The 25,260-nt window shown below is 38.0% G+C and overlaps 2 protein-coding genes across 9 annotated transcripts; both read right to left on the bottom strand.

The window, feature by feature from the left end:
• Positions 1–95: 95 nt before the first annotated feature.
• LOC101172158 (uncharacterized) lies at positions 96–19,952 on the bottom strand. 8 transcript variants are annotated; one of them, XR_013656377.1, is made up of 18 exons: positions 19,824–19,952; positions 11,756–11,855; positions 8,934–9,059; positions 8,369–8,687; positions 8,251–8,289; positions 7,274–8,164; positions 7,102–7,137; positions 6,954–7,021; positions 6,567–6,813; positions 6,353–6,478; positions 5,527–5,570; positions 5,360–5,438; positions 4,999–5,130; positions 4,773–4,916; positions 3,516–3,587; positions 3,403–3,427; positions 2,644–2,680; positions 96–1,547 (listed from the first exon to the last, which is right to left on the bottom strand). XR_013656377.1 is itself a non-coding variant. In XM_078948541.1 (18 exons), the coding sequence occupies exons 3-18, from the start codon at positions 11,827–11,829 to the stop codon at positions 1,531–1,533; spliced, it is 2,451 nt and encodes an 816-aa protein (XP_078804667.1). In that variant the 5' UTR covers positions 11,830–11,855; positions 13,411–13,470; positions 19,824–19,869; the 3' UTR covers positions 96–1,530. The 8 variants fall into 8 exon arrangements, 5 of the variants coding, with proteins under 5 accessions (XP_078804667.1, XP_078804668.1, XP_078804665.1 ...); XR_013656379.1 differs by lacking the exon at positions 19,824–19,952 and adding an exon at positions 11,939–12,069 and having other exon boundaries at positions 7,274–8,161; XR_013656378.1 differs by lacking the exon at positions 19,824–19,952 and adding an exon at positions 11,939–12,069.
• A 499-nt stretch (positions 19,953–20,451) lies between these two features.
• bpgm (2,3-bisphosphoglycerate mutase) lies at positions 20,452–24,579 on the bottom strand. Its single transcript, XM_004069910.5, has 3 exons — positions 24,448–24,579; positions 23,522–24,129; positions 20,452–22,341 (listed from the first exon to the last, which is right to left on the bottom strand). Exons 2-3 carry the CDS (start codon positions 24,120–24,122, stop codon positions 22,166–22,168), a joined length of 777 nt encoding a protein of 258 aa, XP_004069958.1. The 5' UTR covers positions 24,123–24,129; positions 24,448–24,579; the 3' UTR covers positions 20,452–22,165.
• Between the last annotated feature and the right edge of the window lie 681 nt (positions 24,580–25,260).

The raw sequence follows: 25,260 nt of genomic DNA on the forward strand, positions 1-25,260 counted from the left end.
CACCTTCTGCAGGTGCATTTCCAACCCATGGTGTCACATGACTTTTCAAGCCGACTACCTAGGCTTCAACAAACCCTCGACAGAGAAGACACTCACATTTTTCCATCCTTTTTATTGTCAAACATTCAAACAAAGCAGAACACCACAAAAATACTGAGATACATGATACATTCTTGCAGGGTTCACTTGATATTAAACACACATTTAAAGTTAGTTACAGGCTTTAAGACACTTCTAATGTTGGAATTGAGCTGTTTTTGGTCACTGAATAATTACACAAATAAAATGGTGTTTTATGAAGTTTAAGATGGTAAACAATAAAAAGTTATGTTTGCAGAGTGTCAGTGCTTTGAGGCGGAGGAAGCTTTTAGGAAAATTGACATCAACTCAGGCTTATTAGCAGTTGTCAGTGGAGATGCTGCACAGGTAACCAGGAGAGCAGAGGTCAGGTCACTGAGTCTGCTCCATAAAGCAGAATTGATAGAAATGCTGATGCTCAGATTGACAATGTGCATGGTGGTCCTTAATACTTGGCATGCTTTCCATTTTTGTTTAGTCCCTTAATGTGCGAACACTTCTTAGCAATAAACACAAAGGACAGCTGAGCACTGCTGATAGTCATTATCCATGCCAGCGGGATACAGGTTTGAAAACTTCCTGGATCTATGCATCACATCCCATTTCAAAACAAAGTTAAGCAAAAATAATGATAACTGTTAACTTATTTTAACCATAAAAGTTGTAATTCAGTCACTCACAAATCTTGAAGGAACTGATTTTTGTTAATATTTTCAATAAAACACAAGTGAATCCTTAGATTAACACAAGCCTTAATAAAAGTTACTGCAGTGACTTGGCAGAACAAAAGCTTTAGAGCAGGTTCGCAAAGTTACTCAACTGAGTCATAATTTTGTCAAAATGAGCATTAGAATAAAGCTAAAAAAATTAGTAATTACATAAAAAAACACCAAATTTTAAACACCTTCTTGCCTGATAATGTCAAATTAGGAAAACAAAGAGACTAATGTACATTTTCTAAAAGAACTAAGTAATTTGTTAAAGCTTTTATTTAAACTTTCAGAATGCACAATGTATAAGGTCAAAAGATTAAGCATCAAATATGTCTTTTAATTGCAAGTCCAAACGTTAAACACATTTATTTTATTTTAAGTTTTTTTTAGGTTTATTTAGTTATTCTTTTTCTTCAGTCAGTCATGATTTTACTATTTTAAATATTCAAAAACAATTTCGGGAAAAAGATATAAAAAAACAAGCAGTGAGAAGAAGGAAAAACACATTTTTTAATCCTGGGATGACTAACAGCAGGAGGGGAACTCATTTTGCCACATCAAAATGCTTTACTTTTAGAGTTAAGCAGAGGGATGCCTAAGCATGAAGTTGGCGTGTGATTCATGAGGTGTCACTCGGTCTGGCCCCTCCTGGTGTGACACACGTGAAGTTCAGGAATGGATGCAGTCGTTCAAACCCTGTTTGTACAGACGAATGTCAACTGGAAGGTCAGGTTGGATATCAGGGTCTCACAATAGCTGTCAGGAAGACAACAAAGCTCAATTTAGACACTAAATATACTGTCCAGTCAGCATCAAAGCATATCCTATTAAAGTTTAGCAGTTTTTCTATCATTTCTTTCTTTGACTCAAAGGTTTTTCAAGTTTGGAGATCCGACTCAGATGAGCAATCAACTGCAGTCACATTTCTTTGTGACTGAAAGCTGTTACTGTGTCATTTGCCCTTTACTCTTTTCCCTCAGCTGTCCATCCGAGGAAGCTGTGAGGTTACAAACAAGGATTTCTATTTAGGGATGAAGCTGACACTTGTCACACACCTTTGCAGTTACATTGTTTCACTCTCCAGTTCGTACACTGTGGGTTCAAATAAACAAGCTGACTTTTTTTTTTTTTTAATCGATGAAAGAGACAGATTTGCAGTGTCAGCATTGCATATACTTCATTTTCGAGGCTTCAAGCCTGATGCTCTGGCTTTTTGTCTTAATCATTACCACAGAGTGAGTAAGCCAGGTTATGAAGCCACGCTCACTGCTTGAACAGCAAGTAATCCACACTAGCACTCAAACGTAATGTGAAAATCAAGCAGCTGCACTCTGGTATGTCTGACAGTATGCAGACTCTCTGCGTCGCAATGGACGGCCAAAGGTGGCAACAGGTGAACAGTGAGCCGGACAAACACGACAGCCATCCTGGGAGCTGTGGAACTTCCTTTATACTGGGAAACAAGGCCATGGTGACGGCTTTCAAATATAGACCCAGGAGCCACAGATCTGAGACGGTGCCCAAAAATCTGCAGCAGCAGATTTGATTTACAGTGAGGTCCCACTCTGGTACAAAGAAGGGACAGTGGGTTGTAGACATAATGTGCCTACTGTGACCTATAAATCCACCAAACCCTCTCCTTTACATGGGAAGTGAAGGGCAAATACACATCAGTCCCCCCCAGGGCCGATCAGGATGAGGCCCGTTTAAAATGAAGTTAACACAGGCTTAGAGTAATTCAAGAGAAGCCAAGCTTATCCTTGTACTTTTTGACCAATCTTAATTAAAAAATGTTTTTTTTTTCTTAATTTGTGTTTATATAATGTAAATCCAGTGTGTTATGGAGACTCACTATTTGCAAAGAGCTTGGCCTTGCTTCCAACAGCCGTCTGGAAAAGAGTGAGAACAAAGTGACAAGAAGTAGTAAACAAATGACAAATTAAGAGCTAATGGAATAAGCTTCAGCTTTTCTCAAATCATAAAGGAGCTTCTACAAAGCCCACCCTCATCCTTTCGATTATTGAACAAGTCCAAAGTATTACAAGTCAAACGGGTGGTGTAATAGGACAACATGGTGCGACAGGTGCTTAAACCCGAAGTGTGAGATGCCAAGTGCCACACGAACACACTCATGTAAAGTGTTGGTGAAATGCTCAGTTATTGTCTCTGCCTGCATGAAACACAGCTTTTAGACATAAATTCATGCACTTTTAGATTAGTTCTGCACAGGTTTAACACATAAAAGCTCTTCAATAATAATAAAATCATCATATTCTGATAGATTAGAAATGAGCCACAAAAAACCTGAGCATAAAGGGCATAAAACTGAGAGTATATAAAGTAGTATTGTGTGGTAAGAGAGTCAATTGTGATGAAAAATATCAAAACTAAAATTTTGAAATTGAGATACATATGTTCTACATACATCAAAAAACCAACTTAATATGTTAAGAAGAGCATTGTTTTCTCATATATAGACTTACAAAAGAGTCAATTGACTGAAGGACGAACATTTGTTGTGACTTACTGACTTAAATTCATGAAACGTTGTTCTAATCACAGCAAGCAGCTCATGCTTTAAGTGCAATGCTGAAAACAGTCAAGAAATTACCTTCTTCTTTCACTTATTTTGTGAACTAAATGAAACAAATGCAGAGTAAGAGCTCACTATTAATTCTCAAGAAGGAAATCATGTCTGAGGAGGGGTGCACGTGTGTGGATTACCTTTCCAGGAGTCGAGCTCCTTTTGGTTTCCCACATGCCCCGTTTACTCCCAATGTCACCTTGTTTAGTGTCCTTCACAAAGAAAATGAAAGATCACTTTAGTTAAAGGAGCACAATTAACTCTTTAAAATACCTTTTTGTCACATGGAATCTAAATACGTTTTGAAAATGACTAGGATCAGCAAAAAAGAATACAACTAAAAATTGGTCCTCTTTCTTACCCATTTTTATTATTTGATTATACGTTTTTCAGAAAATTGCTTATGGTCAAAATCATGCTTGTTCTACTTAATTCAATTTATGGCCCAAGTCTTTCAGGCAATGTCAGACAGGCAGCTGACTATCTGGTGTGTAATTATAGAGGACAGAAACACAGTGACAGTCCATCACTGCAGGAAAAGTCAAAAGTATATTTCAGTGATACGGAGACACACATGTACTACTTTGCTCCACCTCTATGTCCATTAGAGAGTACCACCGCTGCAAAAGTTGCTGTATGGGTTCCAGCACTACTTTAGCCAGGCCATTTGACACCAAAGACATGTCATCCATAAATTTTCCTTCGGAACAATATTGTACGTCACCAGAAAAGCTGCCACATATCTAAATAGTGTAATGTCTCCAGAAGCTCCAGAAGGATTAGCAGTTGACTCAGCAGTTCAGGGAGAACAAACAGTGTCTATTTCATCTACAGCAATATGTTTATTTATTTTTGATTAAAAAGTGAAAATGAGTCAAAGGAATCAGCTTCTAGTTTTGGTTTTGTGACTTTATAGCTGTGTGGTCTTGTCATTATGTCACATGTTTACCTCCTTTGCCAATATTTTTTTCTTTCTGTATCAAAAAAGTTAAAACACTACTTAAAGTTAGTTAGTACAGACAAAAAATGAATAAGCATTGCAGTTAAAAATGTTTTTCTGCTTGAATTGCATTTGCATCATATTTAAAACAATTGTCATCTGGGCTTTTAAAGTTAATTTGATCTCTTTTTAGTACATTTTCAATAAAAAAATCAATAAATAAAAGTAAAAAAAATAGAAAAAAATTAAATAAAATTAAATAAATACAGAATGAAGAGCCTAAATTGACCCTATGGGTTCTCCAGGGATAGAGCTGCTTTTCATAAAGCAGACACATGGTGTCACCAGACTCCACTCTGCCGGTTTGCTGTCTGTTGCTGACAAAGGAGTGGCATGTTGTAAAGGAGCGCTCCAGCATGCACAGAATACTCAAGGATTATTCTTTATTAGATCTCACTAGCTGTTTTGCTCCTGCTGCTGCGGCTGGGGGTGCCGCTCCCGCTGCTGCAGGGCCTGCTGCTGCTGCCTTTTGTGCATCTCCGGGCTTTCCAGTCTTGCTGTTGAGGCGTCCTGCTGTATCTCTCTTACTTCCCGCCTCATCCTGAACAGATTCCCACACCAACATTGAGTGAACGTTCGGATATAAGGTGTCGTGTCTTCTGATCGACCTCCTCCTAAATGACCTTGTTTACAGGAGCTGGACTTTCAGAGGAACTGCTGACGTTTCCTTTCTCCCACATGTTTTTGATGCTGCGGGTGCCTCCTGCAGGAATGTCCACCAACGGAGACTTGGGGTTTTTTACTTCTTTGTTTCCCTGTGAAAAAGGTCTTAGATGATTTTATATGGTTTGTAGTTATAATGATGGACATGTGTCTTTTTAACACCTTCCCCACTATGTCAGACATGTACAAAAAATATATTTCAAACGTAAAAAAATACAGGAATAAACGTGAAGTATTTTTAAGTATATATAAATAAACCCCAAATATTGCTTGACGATTAAAATATTAGTTTTCAGGCTGTGGGTTTTTGTTAAGACTGACCTGGATGGCAGAAGTAAACTGTTCCAGTCTGTTACCCACCCTGGAGACGATTGGGGTGTGTGACACTCTGGCTGTGGAGCTGCATGGATGAAAATCCTAATAGTTAGACTCCAAGGCTCAGAATTGAAAAAACCTTCTTTATAGTCCATTTACTTTGCATTACTCACTTTTTTTGAACAGATTTGCTCAAAAACTCAGCCTTCTCTCCAATCTGTAAAAGAACAAAACCAAAAGAAACAAAACAAGTTGGAGAGATACATCATGACATGGTCAAGCTACCCCCGACCTCCTCCCTGTCTCTAGAAGATCCGAGGATTTGACAGATCCCCTGAGACGGAGCAGTCTGTTCTTGGAAAGTCCTGTCTGTGATTTAGGTGGCTGTGTTGGCTGTCAGTGGCTGACCTGGAGCCAAAACTCATGCAAATTCACAAAACCAAACCGACAAGTAGTAAGAAGCAAAGGAGCTGTAGTACTCATGAGTGTTCATGAGGGCTTTGCTCTCTGAAATAATACATTTTCAGGAGAAATTAAATTACAACGGCAAAACATGTCAATATTACTGTCTGACTGTATTTGAGCAATCTCAAACTTTTAAAACTGCAAATAAGAAATCCTTACAGTCCCACTCCAATCATCTTTTGGTCTGTAAAAGCGTTCACAGTGGTACTTTTTCTATGATTATGTCATTTTTTGGTGAATAAAAAAAAACCCTGTGTCGCTGTCAAGGACATAGTTTCTGCAGAGCGGCAGTTGTTAAATAGAAATTAACCTCTTGTTTTTGGGTGGGACTGTTCGCGTGGAGCCACCCTACCCCCCACTTCCTGTCATCCATCTGTTTATATCCTCTCCCGCTAGCTCACAGCCCCTCACAACACCAACCTAAAATTAGTAGTGCAACAAAATGTCAAGAAATATTTTAACTATCCAATTCAAATTTTGACACATTTTAACACTTTTTTATACAGTTGTTAGGGTTGAATATGTTTTTTTCACCTTTGAGGAGCCTTTTGGGCGGATGGTGAAAGAAGGTTTTGAAGAGTCCTCCTCCATTTGTTTCTTCTTTTCTGCCGCCTCTGCTCTCCTTTTCTCGATCTCTTCCTTCATTCTTTTTCTCTCCTCCTGTTATTTTACAAAATGAACATCAGATATCTGTATGAGTTCTGGTAGAAATGTCCTCAGCTGTTCTCCTGCTGAACACCCTCCTCACCTGCTCTTTGGCCTTCTTTTCCTCTTGCGCCTGCTTCCTCTGCCTCTCCTCCTCCTCAAGGATCTTTCTCCTCTCTTCCCTCTTCCTTTTCAGCTCCTCCAGCTGGGCCTCTGCGTCCTGCTGCTTTTGCTTCATCTTCTCAAATTCAGCGCTTTCCGTGTTGTTTCGCCGTTGTTTCAGCTCCTGCAGCTTACTTTCAGCCTCTCGCCGCTCCTCATCATCAGCTTTTGTGAAGGGAGGGTTGTCTCTGTTTGCAGAAACATGCACAATTAAGTAAATGTACCTGGATTAAAATATGTTATGTAGCTGGATTGAAACGAGGAAATTAACTGAATTGGTTCTGAAATCAACACAGGAAACAGCAAGTGCACAGTAAGTTTGATTTACCTAAAAGGTTTTTCTGTTTTCCTAAACTTATTCTCAGCCACAGCGCCATTCTTTTGGACAGTATCAGCCTTGCAAAAGAAAAAAACCATTTGGTTAGGTTTTCCTGGAAATCTTGAATATGACATTAACTACTACTTTTTTATTTTACCTTTTCCTTGAAGCCAAATGTCTTTGGTTTTGCAGCCTTTACGCAAAAGGGAGGATTAAATAAAAAGAAAAATGTCAAAAACATATTTGCACTGAACCAAACATTGGTGCAGAGAAAAAAAAGTAAAGTATGACAAACAAATCAAATGGATCGGCACAAAGAATATCAGTACCTCCTCTTTCTTTTTCATCTCTTCCACTTCCCTCTTTTTATTTTTCTCCGCCATCTCTTTCTTTTTCTTGTCTTCCAATTCTTTTTTTCTTCTCTCTGTTTCCTCTTTCTTTTTTATCTCTTCCATCTCCCTTTTTTGCCTTTCTTCTTCATCTTTCTTTTTCTTCTCCTCTGCCTCTTTTTTCTTTTTTTCTTCAGCCTCTTTCCTTTTCCTTTCCTCCATCTCCCTCTTCCGCCTCTCCTCCTCTTCCTTTCTCTTCTTTTCTTCCTGCTCTTTTTTCCGTCTCTCCTCCTCTTCCTTTCTCTTCTTCTCTTCCTGCTCTTTTTTCTGCCTCTCCTCCTCTTCCCTTTTCTTCTCTTCCATTTCTATCCTCTGCTTTTCCTCTTCTTCCTCTTTCTTCTTCTTCTCTTCCATCTCTTTTTTGCATTTTTCCTCTTCCTCCTGTTTTAGTCTTTCAATTTCCCTCTTCTGTTCTTCTTCCTGTTCTCTTCTTTGTCTTTCTCTCTCCTCCTCTTCCTCTTTTTTTATTCTCTCCTCCATCTCTTTACTTTGTTTCTCTTCTTTCTCCTCTATAAGCTTCTCCTCCTTTTCCATTTGTTGTCTCTCGTCTTCTTCCCTCCTCTTCCTCTCATTCTCTTCACTTTGTTGCCTTTCTTCCTCTTCCTTTTTGAGCTGTTCTTCCATTCTTATTTTTTGCTGCTCCTCCTCTTCCTCTTCTTGCCGTAGTTTTTCTTCCATTTCCTTTTGCTGTTTTTCCTTTTCTTCTTCTTTGCTCCTTTCTTTCTCCTCATTATGGACATCAGGTGCAGGTTTTTCCTCAGCCTTCTTAGTTTCTGACTTCAGCTGTTCAGGCTCCGCCTCTGTCGCTTCAGCCGTACTGTTAGCATCCTTCTGGAAAACAACTCACCCTTAATTGTTGTCCATTTTTACTCTGATTTATCAAGATGTTTTGAAGGTGTAGTGGAAAGAAAACACACCTCATTGTGGGGGAGTGTTGTGCTTGATTCTTCAGAATTCTGTAAAAAGTAAAACGCATTTTTCACTTTAAAGGAAATGTTCAATTCCCCACAAGCACACACTTATGCAAAAACCCACCTTCCCATCCTCTTTTTTCTCATCTCCCTGCCTACTCCAGGAGTTTGTATCTGTTTTTGCCACCTCCTCCTGAACAGACTTCTTTTTCCCGTCTGCATCCTCAGCATCCTGCTGTGTGTTGCCGTTAGTAAAGGAGGACTGCTCATCCTGCGTGCCGTCTGTGCCATTGGGGGTGCCGACTGTAGGTTCCAGTTCTTTCTGTCTCTCCAAAGCTTCCTTCATTCTCTTCTGACGGCGCTCCTCCCTTTTGGCCAGGCGCTCCAGCAGAGCCTGGTCATCATCAGCACCAGCATTATCCGTGGAGTTGATCTCTGGCAAGCTGAGAGAAAAGGAAAGAAAGTGATTCCCAGCCCTGAAAGTTGGCATCAAAGTCAATTTCTAAAAATCTGTAATTAAATGAAAGAGGAGATTGAAGGTTTTGGCTAACCAGGGAAAACATCAGTTAAATAAACTGATAAACAAGAATTATTTATGTAAAAAACGTGCCCCAGGAAATCTGAGGAGACTATATTTTATCATCTTTTTCTGCCCTTTTCCCTCACTTCCACTTAAACTTTCTTTATACCTGTTGGTATTGTTTACATCAGTTCCACCAGACTCCTCTAAGTCTCTCATCTTCTTCCTTTCCTCCCTTGCGCGTCTCCTTTGCTCCAATGCGTCCTCCTCTTCATCTTCATTGGTGAAACCAGACCTGACAAAACAGCAAACATCTGCATTAACAGCCTGTGAGTAAAATCATTTCAACTGTTTGGTGTATATCCTTTGTTACATCAAACCCATTCATGCACCCAAAACTTTCATGAATCACAAAATATGACAAGATTCTTCAGGAGCTGCATGTCAAATAGCTTTTATTTAAAAATGGCTTGTCTGGCCCAAATATTACAGCAGAATTCGGCAAAACCCCTATAGAGTAACTGTGGCACAGGTGCATGTTTTAAACGAACACATAAAGGGTCAGTAAAGATGAAGATTTTTCTGATTCTGCTTGTTCCAAAAAAGCCTCGGCAGATGTCTGAAGGTTTTATCACCAGAAATGTGTATAAAGTAAAAAAAAGTTTTTGAAGAAATGCTAGAGTAGGAGTGTTTCAAGACCAAAGACAGAGGGTAACTTTGCAAAGACTACAAAATGTATTTACTTTTTTTAATGACAGTGGATGCATTATACAACCTATAGGCTCTGATTGTCTTTCTTGGGTAATCTTAACCAGAAACTTGGTTTCATGGGGGGATTTTACCCAGAGAAATCCGATTTCTCCAAGTTTGCTTAATCAAGACAAAGTCTGCTGACAATCATGCGCTTCCTCTGAGTGGCTGGGTGCTCTGCCTGCTTTCCTCGTTGCCCCGCTTGAGCACACCTGATTCAGCTCATCATCAAGCTCTGCAGAAGCCTGATGATGGAAGTCATCAAAGGCAGTTGTGTTAGAGCAAGGTAGGGTTGAAAAAATGCAGGCCAGTGTTCCCCAAAGACCTGAGGTGGGGAAGCACTGCTTTAGAGATACCAGGTGGAGCTCGGAGTAGAGCCGCTGCTCCTCCACAATGACAGCCAGTTGAGGTGGCTAAAGTATCTCTGTTGGAGGCCTTCCTGTAGAGGCATTCCAATCATTCCAAGACCCAGGATGTGCTGGAGGGATTGTGTCTTTCAGATGGCCTGAGAGGGCCTTGGCGTTCCCCCAGCAGCAGAACTGAGGATGTTTCTGTGATGAGGGAGGTCTAGGCATCTCTGCTTAGACTCTAAAAAAACGGATGAAGACTGGGTGGATGGATGGGCGGCTGGCATTATCTATTTTTATTAAAACTAATTTTATACCTATAAACAATCTTAAGCTTAAAGTACACAAAATAAAAGAATAAAAGAGACAGAGTGAAGTTAAAGAAATAAACCACTGTAGTCTTTCTTTTTATCAATGATTTCAAAACAGACAAAAAAGGTGAACTTTCGATAAATCCTTTGGTAAGCTTCTTTCAAATGGCGTGGGTCAACTCCAAGAAATCCAACACTCCCATCAACATGCTTGAAAAAAAAACATTAACAATGGCGTCTTCTGGCAAAATGCTATTTGAAACATTCCTAAGTCTGCAGCAGAGAACAGGGAAGCTGAGGGGCTGTGGGGCATGAGGGTTTGGCATTGGAACCAGAAATGGCAGCTCGACTGTGGGAACATTCAGAGGTTTTGATGGCGTTCTAATGGCACTGCTGATAAGACAATTCGGAACTCAACTTGGAGAAAATAAAAGACGTGAACTGTGAAATTATGGAGTTGCTTGGTTTGGAGGTTATTTAATAAAAATAACAAACAAGTCATCAATAAAAGTGATTTTATTTTGATAATTTAAAATTGTTTTATGTTGCTGTTTAAGTTGAATCAGTGTGCTACAAGTTTTAGGTATAGATCATTTACGATAAATTAAATTTTGAAACCCAGTGGCATGTGTTTTTGTCGGCAAATTAAATTAGACGGGATTTTTATCAAAGCATTGTGGTCTGGTGAACTAAGAGGAAGTGCAATGACTTGACAGAGGAGCAATCCCTTAACCTTCATTGGTGGTTGTTATTTTGAGGTTTTCTTTGCTTAGTGAAATAATTTTGTTATAAAATATGTAATTATTGTTTTGTTTCGTTGTGTTTCTGCTGCCACTGAACTGTATTTCATTTTCTTTATGTGTTTCTTGTTTAACCCAGAGCTGCCCAACTCATGAAAATCTTCCACCTTGCATGTGTTGTTGATAACCTGGACCAGGTGTGTTCAGTCAATCAGGATGAAGAAACACCTGAGTCAGGTGATCAACAGCAAGAAATGCATGGAGTTTCTGGAAATTACTTTTGTGTTTTTCGTTTTTTTTTTTGACATTTTTTTGTTTTCTTAAATACGATGCTGTTTTTTTCATCTTTTTTTTGTTGTCGTCATCTTAAATATGTTTTCGAGTTGAGTGATTTGTTGATGTGGTTTGCACTTCAGGGCCACCGTAGCATATGTTTTTTAAGTAAATGTGAACTTATCTGTATGACATCTGTTTGAAGATTTTTTTTAAATACCGGTACATAACAGAAAAGTGCAGATAAACGCAAACAGCACCACCCCTGACACCTAAAAAAAAAGAGGTGTGGCTATTATAATCTCCTATGTGCAAAAACCTCATGGAAGTTCTTCCAGTGCCACTTTTAGGCACCATTTTGACACATCAAGCCCTGATTCTTGTGTCAGACTCTGCTTCAAGTCAGGACCATGACTTGAATTTAAACCAATGTAGTGCAAACTCTTCTTTGTTCTTTTTTTAAAGTTTGCTAAATTTTTAGATTGACTTTTTCTTCTGAGTGAGTCTGATGCCAAAAATATATTTCCCTTTCAGCATATACATTTTCCTGTTTTTCCAGTGTTGACTCACCTGTCAGCTTCAAGACGCATCTGCTCCCTCCTCTGCCTCCTCAGCTCCATGCGGCGGTCAAAGTCGTCATCCATGTTGGCTTAAATTTACGATTTTCTCACTAAAAGAGACAAATATCAAATGTGTTTATCACGAGGGACAAAAAAAAATAAAATAAAATAACAGACTTTTGGTTAACAGTACCGCAGCAGCAGCTGGGTTTAGTCCATAGACATTACTGTCTGCTTTCTTTGCATGGATTAGCTTCTACAGTCTGGTTTATATCTCAGTCCTACTGCAGCCCAAAAATTCCTGGTTGTTCTTTTAGCGACTTCAACTACCAGAAAAGGCAACGCTGGTTTTCTCTCAGTCCCCCTCCTCTTCCCCTCTGTCTCGATTTCCTCTCCTTCATCACTGACTTCAGACCCTCTTGAACTTGATTTGTGTTGTCCTGTTTACTTCTTCCATAAACAGAAATCCACTATCTTTATTCATTCAAGATATAATTGGGGTTTTTCTTTTCAGGTTTTTTTTTTTTTGCAGCCCATCCCTTTTCCACCTGTTTCTCTGGATCTTCTTTCGTAACCCTTGTTCTATCCTAGGCACTTTAACATTGGGAGTTGGGTCACCTAGACCCAGACAGTGCTCTGAACCTTTTTTCTTCAATGATTTGTGATCTTCACTGGCGTCCATGGATTAAATGAAATCTTTCCACCTTTATCCACCTTTTTCATGGTAGGGAGAACACGTCAATGCAAGGGTGGGCTCATCTAAGATAGCACAAGGGTTTTAAAAGGGAGACAACTGTCAGATCCATCTTAAAAACTATGTGCAAAGTTTTTTGGTAGTAACTATATTGAAACTGTCAACACAAAGCAAAAAATAGTGTATTTGAATGTGCAAAATGTTAAATTAATTAAAAAGGAGAACTATAATTACAGTTTAAGGTTAGAGTATATGAGATGTGTGAGCTGCAAACCCCCAAACTCTTTGGATGTATGTCATGCTAGCATCAGATCTACATCTCAGGAAAAGACTTGCTGCGTCTGCTGGTTGCGTAGTTGGATTTATGCTCATACATTTGTCATGGAGTCACTGACATACATTGAGAAACATTTGGTAGCACAGAGCTGCTTGTTCTCCAACCATCCCTGTACTGTCTGCAGTTGTGTTCAGTCAAATATGAATGCCCGTTTACTTTTCCTTGCTTTATTCCATCCCTTTCTAAAATTTTGTGATAAAGGCTTCAATTGACAAAATACCCTAAACTTCTGTTATCAGCAGCAAAGGATACAGGGATAGCTGAGTTTCTAGCAGGCTGCAGCTATTCAAGACCAAAATCTTGAATTGTAGTGATATAAAATAAGGTTCAGCTTTCCAACTACACACTCATTTTCCCAATTTAATTTACTCCAAAAATACACTTTTTTGACTTTTACACCCAAAATATCTTTATGATCAAATATGCATAAAAGAATATCCTTGGCAATTGAAGCAAAATTCTTTTTTACTTTTTCTGTTTTTTGTCACAAAAGTCTGTAGAACTTTATTATCCTTTTGTTTTGTTTTGTTTTTTAGCAACAGGATGTGCAACTGAGAACCAGTTGAAAGACATTCTCTCACACTTATTTTAACAAATCAGTCGTGTAAGTCCAGTCCAACAGAGGAGTCCTTACTGTTTGTCCTTTTATCTTCTTGTCTCAGAGGAGCCCACCGACTCTGAGCATTGGGTTCTTCTGGGATGTGAGCATGGGACAGTTTAGTTTACAATCGCCAACACCGTATACAGTTACTTAAGCTCATAAATAATCTGACCCAAAAAGGTTTTCTTTTTAAAAAATCTTCACTGCACTAATAGCTTTAAACAATTTAGGACTTCTTGGAAAAGGATGGTGCTTTTTTTTTCCCCATGGAGCCTCTGGTAAAACAGGACCTGGAGTTAATGCAATGCAATTTGGAGAGAAATGTGTAAAGGTTGTTAGAGCTATCTAACAGCATATGATGTCAATGAGGAAGCCTGGGTTTGCTTCCCAAGACATGCAATGAGCTAAAATTCAGTGTGGGTCTTTAGGCAAGACCTTTTGCACTGCTGCCTCCATGGGTCTCCCTGTATCTTGGAAATACAGGGTTGTGTCAGGATGGAAGGGCATCCGGCGTAAAAACTCTTTGCCAAACCGCCTGTGCAAAGCAGTAAAGGTTACTTGCTGTGGCAACGCCTAACAGAATGTGCCGAAAGGTGAACAACAACATGATGGCAATGAGGCAAGTATGTTATTAGCAACAGTCATTCAAACAAAAGGACCCATTGGTCTAAAAAAGCCAAAATCCCCAAAATGTCTATGGAGAAATAAATAGCTATTACTCAGTCATTATGTTTGTCATGTTTATGAAATTTTTGCTGTAGCGCAAGTTACTCAAGTTATAAACAGACCAATCAGATGCCCCAAGAATTTAGGTGGCTCGCATCAAATATTTGAAGCTTCTGATTGACAGATTCTCCTGAGCCCAGTTTACAGAGGAAGGGGGCGTGGCTTTTAACATGCTCACTCCTGATTGGAGAGAATCGTTGCCATAGAAGTGTAGAAGGCCTTATCACAGCTTTCTGAGGATATCTGGTTCCAAACTGTTAAATGATTTTTGTTAATAATAAAATTAAAAAAACGAACTGAAGTGCTAATACCAATCTCTAAAGAAGGTTAAAAAATAAATACTTATACTACTAATACCATTTCTTTCTTGTTAATAATCATTTTTTTAATAGACTTGGTTTTAACCTTTCCTTTGTTCACCAACACCATGTGTTTTCTTTTTTTTTAAATCTAATACCTAAAGCTTAATGTATTCCTCACCCCTGGTTTAAGGTCAGGCTGTGATGCAAACAGCATTTTATCAACTCAACAGGATTTAAATTGATTTTTTTTTTAAAGGTAAGTGGTAATTTTTCAGCAAAGATAATGCAAGCTTCTAAAAATAATTAAAATATCAAAACCAATACCTACTAAAGCGGCAAAGATATTGCTTACTGTCAAAGCAGGTGTGACAGAGCCACAAACATCATGCTAGCTGTGGCTAAAAATGCTATGAAAATTCCAATACTGCCAAGCTATTAACCTAATGCTAACTTCACTGCTTGAAATTTAGTGATGTATGCAAAATAATTTCAAGGAATATTTGATTAAAGTTGGACAAAGCTAAATGTGATGCTGTTTGTTATTCTACCTAAAAAATGATATAAATGATGAATGCTGTGGATGCTAATAGGTATACATTTAAACTTAAATAATTAATAAGTTAAATTTGAAATTCTAAAAAATTGTTTAAAATCCTCAATATTTTTATATTTTGCAGAACCACGAATTCAAATGTTAAATTTACAAACCCAATGTGAAAAAACTGTTAAGACAGTCTGACTGAATAATGCTGGAACTACAGGACATTTATGTATTTTTTAAAGCACCAAACAGAGACAGTGTTTACGCTCAAAATGCTTTGTTTAGACTGGAAAAAATACTTCAGAGTAAGCTAGTTTACATACTTTGTAATAAAGGCAGACCTATGGAAACAGATACAGGTGTTAACCTGAGAAGTCTCTGTATCAGCTTGCTTATCAATCATCTATCAAGAAAATGTTTTTGATACTAAAAAGAAAATGTTGTGAGGAATTGTCATAATGCAGTCAGAATTGGTGTAAAACCCCTTCCAGACCCTCATGCTTTTATTTTGTGGGATTATACAACAGATCGTTGAAGTGCAGACTGAGCTTTCGGACAGAATGTAATCTGTACGACTAATTTGTCTCATCCAAAGACAATCTCACTTTTTACAGAACCTTGGCGGTTCTCTGTGCAACCAGGCAGCATGGAGACTAACAGGATTAAATCAAGAACTAAAAACAACAGTTCTGGTTTCCTGTTGAGGTGAAGTATTTGGAGATACGCTGCCAAAAATTGAAAGGCAAGAAATTGATCACATCCATCTGTCCAATGTAAACATGGGATTCTGGTTTATAGGACAAATATCTGAGTGCACTGGTTTCAGAGTCAGTGTTCTGTGCTGACAGCCAGTGATTAATGAGAACTCTCAGTTGCGTCTGTATCTTTAAGTTTTTGTACTCTAGACAGATTCAACTTGATCATTTAGGACATACTGCCTCTCTAGCCATAGATAAACTGAACCTGGTTCATTCTAACTCTTTTAGAAATTGTATCCACCTATTTTGATTGGACCAAGGTTTCAAACCTGTTATAACACACGCACACACACACACACACACACACACACAAAAGTGGCAAAAGTCAAGAAAATAAACTGTTGGTTTTCTTCCAAACCATCCAGAGAAGGTTTCGAGTAAATAGAAGATGAGAATAAACCAACCCAGACTTGAGTCCAAACTACGTTGGAAAACAGATTGTGAAAGATTGCGGCTGCTGGGTCTGAGGGCTGACCACAATGACAGACGCTTAGGGAAGGGTCTCAAGTGTGAAAACTTGGATCCCAATAAATCTAAAAATGATTGTTGTCTTTGTTTTACGGCCTGCTAATAGATGTACAATAACGTTAAAAAAAAGATGAATCTGAGATTTATTTCTATGAACAATCTTAAACAGAGCAGCAGGAAGGTTCTGTAAGTTTCTTTAGGACTTGAACCCCAAATGATAATTGATGGCTTGTCCTTATTGAGAATGAAATAAGTTGTTTTTAGAGTTTTAAATGTGATTTTATTGTTTCAATATTTAATATCATTAGGACACATAATAAAAAATTTCTGAAGAGCTTTAGCATAATAAAAAAGAAACAAACAAATAAATAGACCACATGGACAAAGTTACGGAGAACTGACATGTTTGGGGGTTGTCGATGGCTGTGGGGTTTGGGCATTGCACTGCAGGAGCTATGGCTTAACAACTCTGGGAAGAAGCTGTTCCTCAGTCTGATTGTTTTACACCTGATGCTCCTGAACCTTCTTCTTGATAGTAATCAGATAAAAAGTGCATGGGTGGGAGCGACCTTTTGCTATTCGCTGATCCTTTTCCTGGATTACTGTGGTCGACATCCCACTATTGCCTGTGCCGTTCTCACTACACGGGACTGGTCCCTCCTGTCCTGGATTGTGGAGTTTCGGTACCACACTACCATACTGACACACAAGACCCTCTCAGTTGTGGCTCTGTAAAAGTTTGCAAGAAAACAGTGCATGTGCAGAAATGGCCCAAAAACAGACTTCTTAGAAATAAGTATAAATCTCTTACCTCATTGGCAGATTTACTTTAAATAATCAAAATAAACATCAATGTGGTAAGAAAAATGGTTTTGCCAGGAATTCTAATTTTAAAAAAGTCTCTACGACGTGTTTTCTCAAACTAAGATTATTTTGCTATTGAAATCCTTTTTTTTTGTATTACTATTAAAATACTTTCTTGACAAGGCTATTTTTCTTGCAAGACAGAAAAAAAGAAATTTTTTCCTTGAAACAAGGGTCTCTTTACCTTATGAAGATTCTGTTTTTGCAGCACATTTTTAGTTCCACTTTCCAGTCCTTTGCACAAGTCCCACGTTGTGTGAGACACGTTGCTACTTTATCATTACAACTGCTAATACTTCATAAATCAACTTTACTTACTGTACTGGGATTTGTTTAACATTTTATTACATCTACAATAAATCTGTAACCCTTTGTATCAGCCTTTGTTGGATTTAGGATTTTAAACAAAAGATTAACCTTCGTTAACTAGCTTGGGGTATTGCTTACCTCTGTCAACCTTTCCTTGCTTTGAAAGCTTTAAGCTCTCAATTTCTATTCCCACTATTTATTTTACCAAACAAATCTAATCCTCTCTTGTAAATTATTTGTAACTGAAGGGTTAACCGACCTGAATTAGTGCGAAATGTAAACATACACAAATATGGAGTATACACTCTTTCAGCTCCCTGCAATCCACATTAAAGGATGGAGAAAGTCCTTCAACACACTTATAAACATGTGCCAGAAAGGCGTTTGCAATCAGTCACAAAGTCGCAGCTGCTTAGTCCACATGACCAAACATGGATATGTGAAAAAAGTCCATGACAAGGCCTGGAATTCCACACAGTTTACAAGCAACAACATGACACATTGTGAGCTTTTTCTGTTGCTCGTTCAAATGTTTGAGTGCGGTTCGTTTGAAAAACACTCAGCCCTCTCCTCCTATGTTGCTATGGCGCAGTTGTTCTTCAAAAAAAGAATAAAATAAATAAAAGATATGAAATTTCTCCTTACATACTCACTTTTGGTAGCATATTATGACCTAACTAAAGTAAACTGCGGGTACATCATCATATGTAGGTACCTAAAGAGAAATAAAAGTGCAACTCTGAGCTCTCCCTGTTTTGAAATCTTTCAGATGGTGTACTTGCCCTCCTTTTAAGGAAATGCAGAGGCTCTGTCTGTTTGTATCCCAGCTTGGCAAAGTGCAACGCTACAAAGAGCTGAGTTTACTCTAGAAAATACCTGCTCCTCTGCAAAGCTGTTACCCTCAAATAACTGTTCCATTGTCAACTCCATCATTCATTTCTTAACACAAAAAAACATGGCAGCTCTTTGCAGCTAATACAATATTAGAGAAAAGAATACAATGTTTATTTAAAGCAGAGCCTACACGGGAACTAGTTGTCCTTAGTGGACTAAATTGAAATGAATGGATGTTTGAGTTTGGAGTCACACACATCAACCTCCCCTGTAAATTGTCCTCTGGAGACTGATTTCATGCACCATCACCTCATCCAAAGGACCTCCTCTTTTGTCAAATCACTCTTTCTTTGATCTGTTCCATCCCCTTTAGCTAAATGAATCCAGTTTCAAATTACAATTTGGCAAATGAATTCCTAATTAATTTCTATGACAGAAATACACATTTCTTTTTCAAGAAAAACAATTTCTTTTCATAATCTCATAGTCAGTTTTCTGTTCAAATAAAGCTAACCGTCATGTATGCATTTAAAATGCAAGTCTGGAAGGAGCAGGACGCAAAATGCCTCTCCACTGCTCTTTACTCGTTCATACACAGATGTTTGCTTTTTCCCACACTGACTGCTGCAGTAACCAAGAGCAAAGAGGGAGGACGCTTTGAGAATCCAAACACAGTCCCCAACCAGACGGGTGAGCATCTCAAACAGCAAAGCCTTGTTTGATTGCAGACTTTATCCTTAATACCATCTAAGGAGTAGGAGGCTGACTTGGCGCATGTGTGTCCACAGACATCAGTCTGCTTATTGCACAAGTTACACATACTACGATCAAATTACACCTTTGATTTCTGTTTTAGACAAAGGAGATTGAACCACCAAAGGAAAATGTCTGAGCTTTTTTTTGTTTTGTTTTTTAAACTTGGTCACTTCCTTTCTACAACATTTTTTGGGATGAAAATTAAACTCCTTAAATTATAGAGATTTTCCTTCCAAACATCACTTCAAATTGCTGAATTGAATGGAATGCTCTGCGTTTATGATCCCTTGGAAGAATTGCACCACAATTTTTTTCTGTTTTTAACTAATGAAGCTCCTTTTAAGTAACTAAGGTTCCTTTTTTTTGTAAATATATTTTTTTAAGAGTTTTAAGAGCAAAAAGTCCCTTAAGAATTAAAAAATAAAATCCCCTCACAGGGCATCTTGTAATTATCCATTGCAGATCTTTTTTTTCCCAGCATTCCACAGTAAAATGTATTTATTTAATAAAATGTATTATTATTATTTAAAATGACACACTTCATTTAGATTTTGGAAGATTATCTGAAAGACATGCATTTTAACACCTTAGCGACAAAGTTATAACAATGAGACCCATTTCTGCAAATACAAATCTTTAAAAAAATCTTCGAAATTATCTGTTTCTGTTTGATTCCAAGTTTCACTCAAGCATCCATTAAAGCTAATTACACTTTCCTCATATTGACATTTCATTATGCTGAAATAAGAAAAATCATGAATTAAGAATCTCTGGAGATTAAAAAAAAAAAACTTAGATATTTATATTGAAACTCTATGAGCAACATTCTTCACTATTCTTGCGTTCTACATTATATAAAGTCCACAGCATCGCGACAATGAAACTTACCAGGGTTGCAGATAAAGTGACTGTTCCCACTGTAAGTCAAAGAATAAAAAGGGAACCAAAGGTTTATAAGCACCACAGACACAGCTCCGCCTGCTCCAGCTGCTTTTGACTTTATCTGGAAAGCGGAGGAGTTGGATTTTCATTTTAAGAATATATGGACATCCCAAAGCGTTTCAATGTGTAATGGATTCAGTTTATGATCGCAATCTAATGTTCAGATTATCTTTCTTATATTTGGATCAATGCAGTCAGTTTCTGAGGGATTAATAAAGTTGTGTCGAACATTGAATGAGAGGACTCTGATCATCAAGATGAATTTATGTGTTTACAAAAACAACCAGCTGTTGATTGTAGTCCAATTAAAATGTTGTTGAGCCCAATGGTCTGGCCCAAACACAGAAATGGTTTAAACACTGAGCCAGTCCTCTGGAGCCGTCTGTGGTAACCAAGCGGTTTCCTTGTTCCCAGTGTTCTCAGTGACCAAACTGCAGGAATTTTTCACTCAAACCAAATCATTGTTGGATTTGTTCTCACTGGGAAGCCGCGAATGTCTCCTTCTGGCAAAATCATAAATAACCCAATAAATCACAACTTTAAAATAACAGACACACCAGGAATGCTTAGCAACTTCCAGAAAGTTCTGTTTATTTCATCAAACAAAACCAAACTGATGACAAAAAAAAAAGACGTAATACTAATATCAGTGTTCCCCACCCACAAACCTGGTATGAATGTTCTTATAGGAGCTAGCAAACGAATGGTCAATTTGACTAAAACAACATTTAGATGGAAGTGTGACGAGATAGTGGCACAGCTTTTTACTAAAACACTTAAAAAAAGATCAAACATACACTTCAGCAATAACACTTCCCATATTTATCTATTCTTTGTCAAAAGTAAAAATAAATATTATGATGTTATGTTGGCAGTTTGTAACATATTCAACCTTGTTATTAAACCAAAAAAATCTAAATCCCAACTCCTTTAGTTTATTACAGTAAAGTGAGTCCAACGTTTAACTTAACATTTTTACAAAACTACATTGACCAAAATAGATGAACTAAAGACTTCTCTTTGAATTCTCAAGTAATACCCATCATGTATGCATAACATGAATATAGTTATACCAATGCACTTTAACCCAGTGTTTCAGTAATGTCTGCACCATAGCGAGCATACTTTAAACATACAGAACAGAAACAGAAATTCAGATACAGACGTATTTCAGAAGCTTTGTTCATCTGCAGCATTTCTGTGCCTCACAGCTTATTCATTTTTTAACCAATTTCCTTTGTCAGAAAAAAATTCTCTCAATCTTTAAATGTTAGTACCGGAACAAAGTAATAGTATTTTGTTTCATAAATTACCAGATTTTGTCTGCCTCAGAAGTTTGCTTGAGAGAACTTGCAATCTATTTCACATACATCTAGATTGGCAAATCTCATTGACAGGTTGGGATATCTAGTCTGTTTATTAACCATATTTAATTTGTTTGTTAAATGAAGTTAATAGGGATGGGTTTTACTATAAATGTGCACAAAGAGGTTTGGAGAGCTGGTTCCTGATTGTGGTAATAAAGGCAGATAGAGCGAATCCTGAGTGAAACCCAGAAGGAGGTAGTGTAAGTTCTGATGCTCACAAAGACAAATATCTGTTCAGCTTTTTATGAGTTTAGTTCTTAAATGGAAAAAACAAACAAACTTTGAGCTGACTTAGCTATTCGGATCCCCATGATGAGCGAGAACCAACATTGAGAAAACAGATTCCTCCTGCTGTTTTTGAAGCAGCCAAACAATCAGTGGTAGACAGACAGCGGATGTGTTTTTGCCAAATGAACATTCTCTCAGCACAAACTAACCTGTTTAAAGTTTAGGGCAGACATTTAACATCAATGTAACCGACTAAAAAAGATGGTTCTGAAACAATTTTCCTCGGATTTTAGCATCTCACGCTAATTAACTTGAAATGAGTTAGTTGAGGTGGGAAATCCATAAATAAATAAATAAATAATCCCCTAACGGCTCACTAAAAGGAAGAAGTAGGAACTCTCACAAATAAGACAGAGTTCATCCGTGTATACAAACAGAACACAGTGCAAAAACATCTACAGTTTCCATGTTTTCCTAACAGGATGCGTACTGTTTGTACTCCAATCCGGTCAACTCACAGATATACAGCGGCTTAAAATTTGAGACCCACATCGATTAGCTTATTCCTTCCAATTAAATCCTGTTATTATTGCCTACTGTTACTTTATCATTCGTTCAAGTTTTGTGTATTTTTTTTACAGGTCAGGCTAAACGGTCCTCAGCGTTTTTAGGCAATGAGTAACATTTATGTGTTCAGTTTGACGGTTTGGCTTTTCCCTGGTCCTCCACCTTTTTAATGGCTGCCTGGATCTCCGCCTGGTCTCCCAACAGCAGGCGGGGTGTCAAAGGTCGGAGGTTCTCATCCAGCTCCAGCAGCACTGGTACCCCTGTGGGTAAGGTCACTTTGGCGATGTCCTCATTTGATATACCTGCGGGAAGAAGTTTTAAGATGAAACGAACACATTACTTTATTGCAAAATTAAAATATTATGGTTGATTGCAAACAAGTGTTACAGATAAATCCACACCTATATAGAGCTTTTCAGCGATGGTTTACTTTTTATAGTACTGTAATAACATCAAAGTCTCACAATTAGACTGTATTTACAGCTACACAGTCCCAATATAAGGTCAGTGGGGGCTTAATGTAAAAGGAATGGATAAAATTATGGTCTTCTATAAGAGGAAAGGCTATTTGAGAAGTGCTTGATACAGTGTGCATTATCTCCATTTTCTGTTCTGTTTACACACAATAGAAATGCCACAGTTCAAAATAACACAAGTTACGTTGTTTTTAACCCAACTCCGAGGTCAAAAAGGGACTAACTTTCTGCTAGGTTATTTTAACTCAGGACAAAAAAAAAAAAAACTCAGACAAAACTATAAATTGGGTTTAAATGACACCACTATAACCCAAAAAACTGCCCCAAAAAGTGAGCCAAAAACTACATCCCAACATGATTAGGTTGAAGAAATGACTAAAGTATTTTAAGAGTGCAGAAAAAAAGAAACTACAGAAACCCCTCCATTTTTAATTTTAATCTTGCCAGCATAAACCAAAGATTTTAAATTAAAAGTCATCAAACCCTCTTAGCTTCAGGATTTTTTTTTCTTTTACCAAATGTTGAAATCAAAATGTGCATTCACTATTTTTTTTCTGTTCAACTCAAACAGATTTCTAAACTATAATAGACCTGATAGAAACAGGCAGCTGTGTTGCTTTTCATTCACATTCTAATCACATCAATAGCACTACAAGTCTAACTTGAAAAGCAACAATAAAGGCAGCAAAACTCCATTTGTGTTCATAGCAGTGGTTCATATATTGTGCGTTTGCTGAGCAGGTCATAGCACTAAGTGCATCCAGTGCGTATGTGATAAAAGGTCAGCATGGCTACAATTAAACGTAACACGACCTCTCTGACATTTTGGCAAAAGTTCAACCTTCCATTTGAGGAACTAAAATATGTCTTCCTCATTTAATGACTGGTGACTTAAAGGCAAAAGGCTGCAGACGTTTAGAGCAAGAAAAAAAAAAATCACCCAAAAAACAGACAGAAGCATAAAGGTGTAGTGTTTCTGAAAGCTGGAAGAAGTTCAAAAACACACCTTCCAGATGTTTCAGCAGCGCCCGGCAGCTGTTTCCATGAGCAGATATGAGTACAGTCTTGCCTTTCCTTATCTCTGGGGCTATAGTGCCGTTCCAATATGGCAAAAGCCTGCCCAACACATCTTTTAGGCTCTCAGATTTGGGAAGTTTGTCGTTTGGAACATCACAGGTGGAGTATCGGCGGTCGCTGTAGATCTCCAGGAAGTAAGGGTGGGATTCATCAATGGGAGGTGGAGTGAGATCATAGCTCCTTCTCCACAACTTGACCTTTTCTTCTCCATGTTTCTGAGCCATCTCGGCCCGGTTGAGTCCTATGAGGGCTCCGTAGTGGCGTTCATTGAGTCTCCAAGATTTGACTACAGGAACCCACTCCTGCCCCATAGCCTCAAGCACCAGCCATGCCGTATGGATGGAGCGGCTGAGTAAAGAGGTGAACACCATGTCAAACTGGTAGCCTTGCTCCTTCAAGAGCCTGCCACAGTCCCGGGCCTCCTTCACCCCATCTTCACTCAGCTTCTGGTCCACCCAGCTGCAGAACCGGTTCTCTTTGTTCCAGGCCCCCTCTCCATGCCTCAACAGAAGGAGTGAGAACTTGGACATCCGAGATCTAGTAGAAACATGGACGTACTCATCATTTATTATGTTGGGAAAAACATGTTTACAATAAAGATGTAATATTTTACCTTCAAATGGTTAATCATTGTAACAAAACTTTAATTATTGTAGTAAAAGAGAACTTGTTCATACAAAAAATAAAAAACAACATACAGTCAGTACTGTTTGCTTAGCTAAAGCTGAATGGATGGGCAACCGACACAAATGACCTAAACAATCATGTAAAGAAGACACTTGTGCAAAAGCTGGCGTCAAAACATTAAACCAATAAATCTACATGTTTTATGACAATAAAACAACGCGGTCTTACCTAATAAGAGGGTTTTCGTGGGATAAAACCCCGATTCTCTTTAATATTGACGGTTCTTGCAGGCCACAACAACCAACCCATCAGGTTCCTGATTGGCGTCACGATTAACCAATCACAACGCTGGATTTTGCGTCAAGGCGTCGCCTCACTAAATTTCATGCCCATATTAGGAGGAAGAGAGTCAGAGCAAAGAGGAAGTAGCTCCTCTTTTTTCCCCACAACTTTATTGCACAAAATGGAAGTAAAACACAATTTTTCAAAATAAAACTAAATATGCCAGGGGAGCATAACGTGCATTTTACACAAAAACATTCAAGATTCTACAACTTTCATAGATACATATACCTGTAGCTTTCTGATTAAGGCTTTTAGAGATAGTACAGAGATGCATTTCAATGTGTTTGAGTTTGATCATATGGGGGAAAAAATAGAAGATGATGAGAATTTGCATTAACGAATATAAAATTTGCCAAATATAAAAATAAGATTTATTGTGAGTTTTTTATTTGAGTCAACGTTTGTACTATGAAAGCCAAAATGTATATGTTCAAATTCCAGAGTGAAATTGGGGGGAAAATGTTTTTTGATAAATTGTAAACACTTCTTAGGAAGGAGCTTGTTCTGTTTCTCACCAGGACAGAATACATAAGAGTTGAAGAGCTAACTGGGTTTTGTTGTTCTTTTTTTTTTTTTGTTGTTGCCAGTAAGTGTCTGGAATTAAAGTCCAGCAAATTAGACATGTTTTACAGCTACAGTGACATTATTAGACAATAAAATAATCAACATTATCAGTCGTGTATTTTGAATTGTCTT

This window comes from Oryzias latipes, chromosome 6 (genome assembly GCF_053564925.1).
Source record: "Oryzias latipes strain Hd-rR chromosome 6, Olatipes_Hd-rR_3.1".
Lineage (NCBI taxonomy): Eukaryota > Metazoa > Chordata > Actinopteri > Beloniformes > Adrianichthyidae > Oryzias > Oryzias latipes.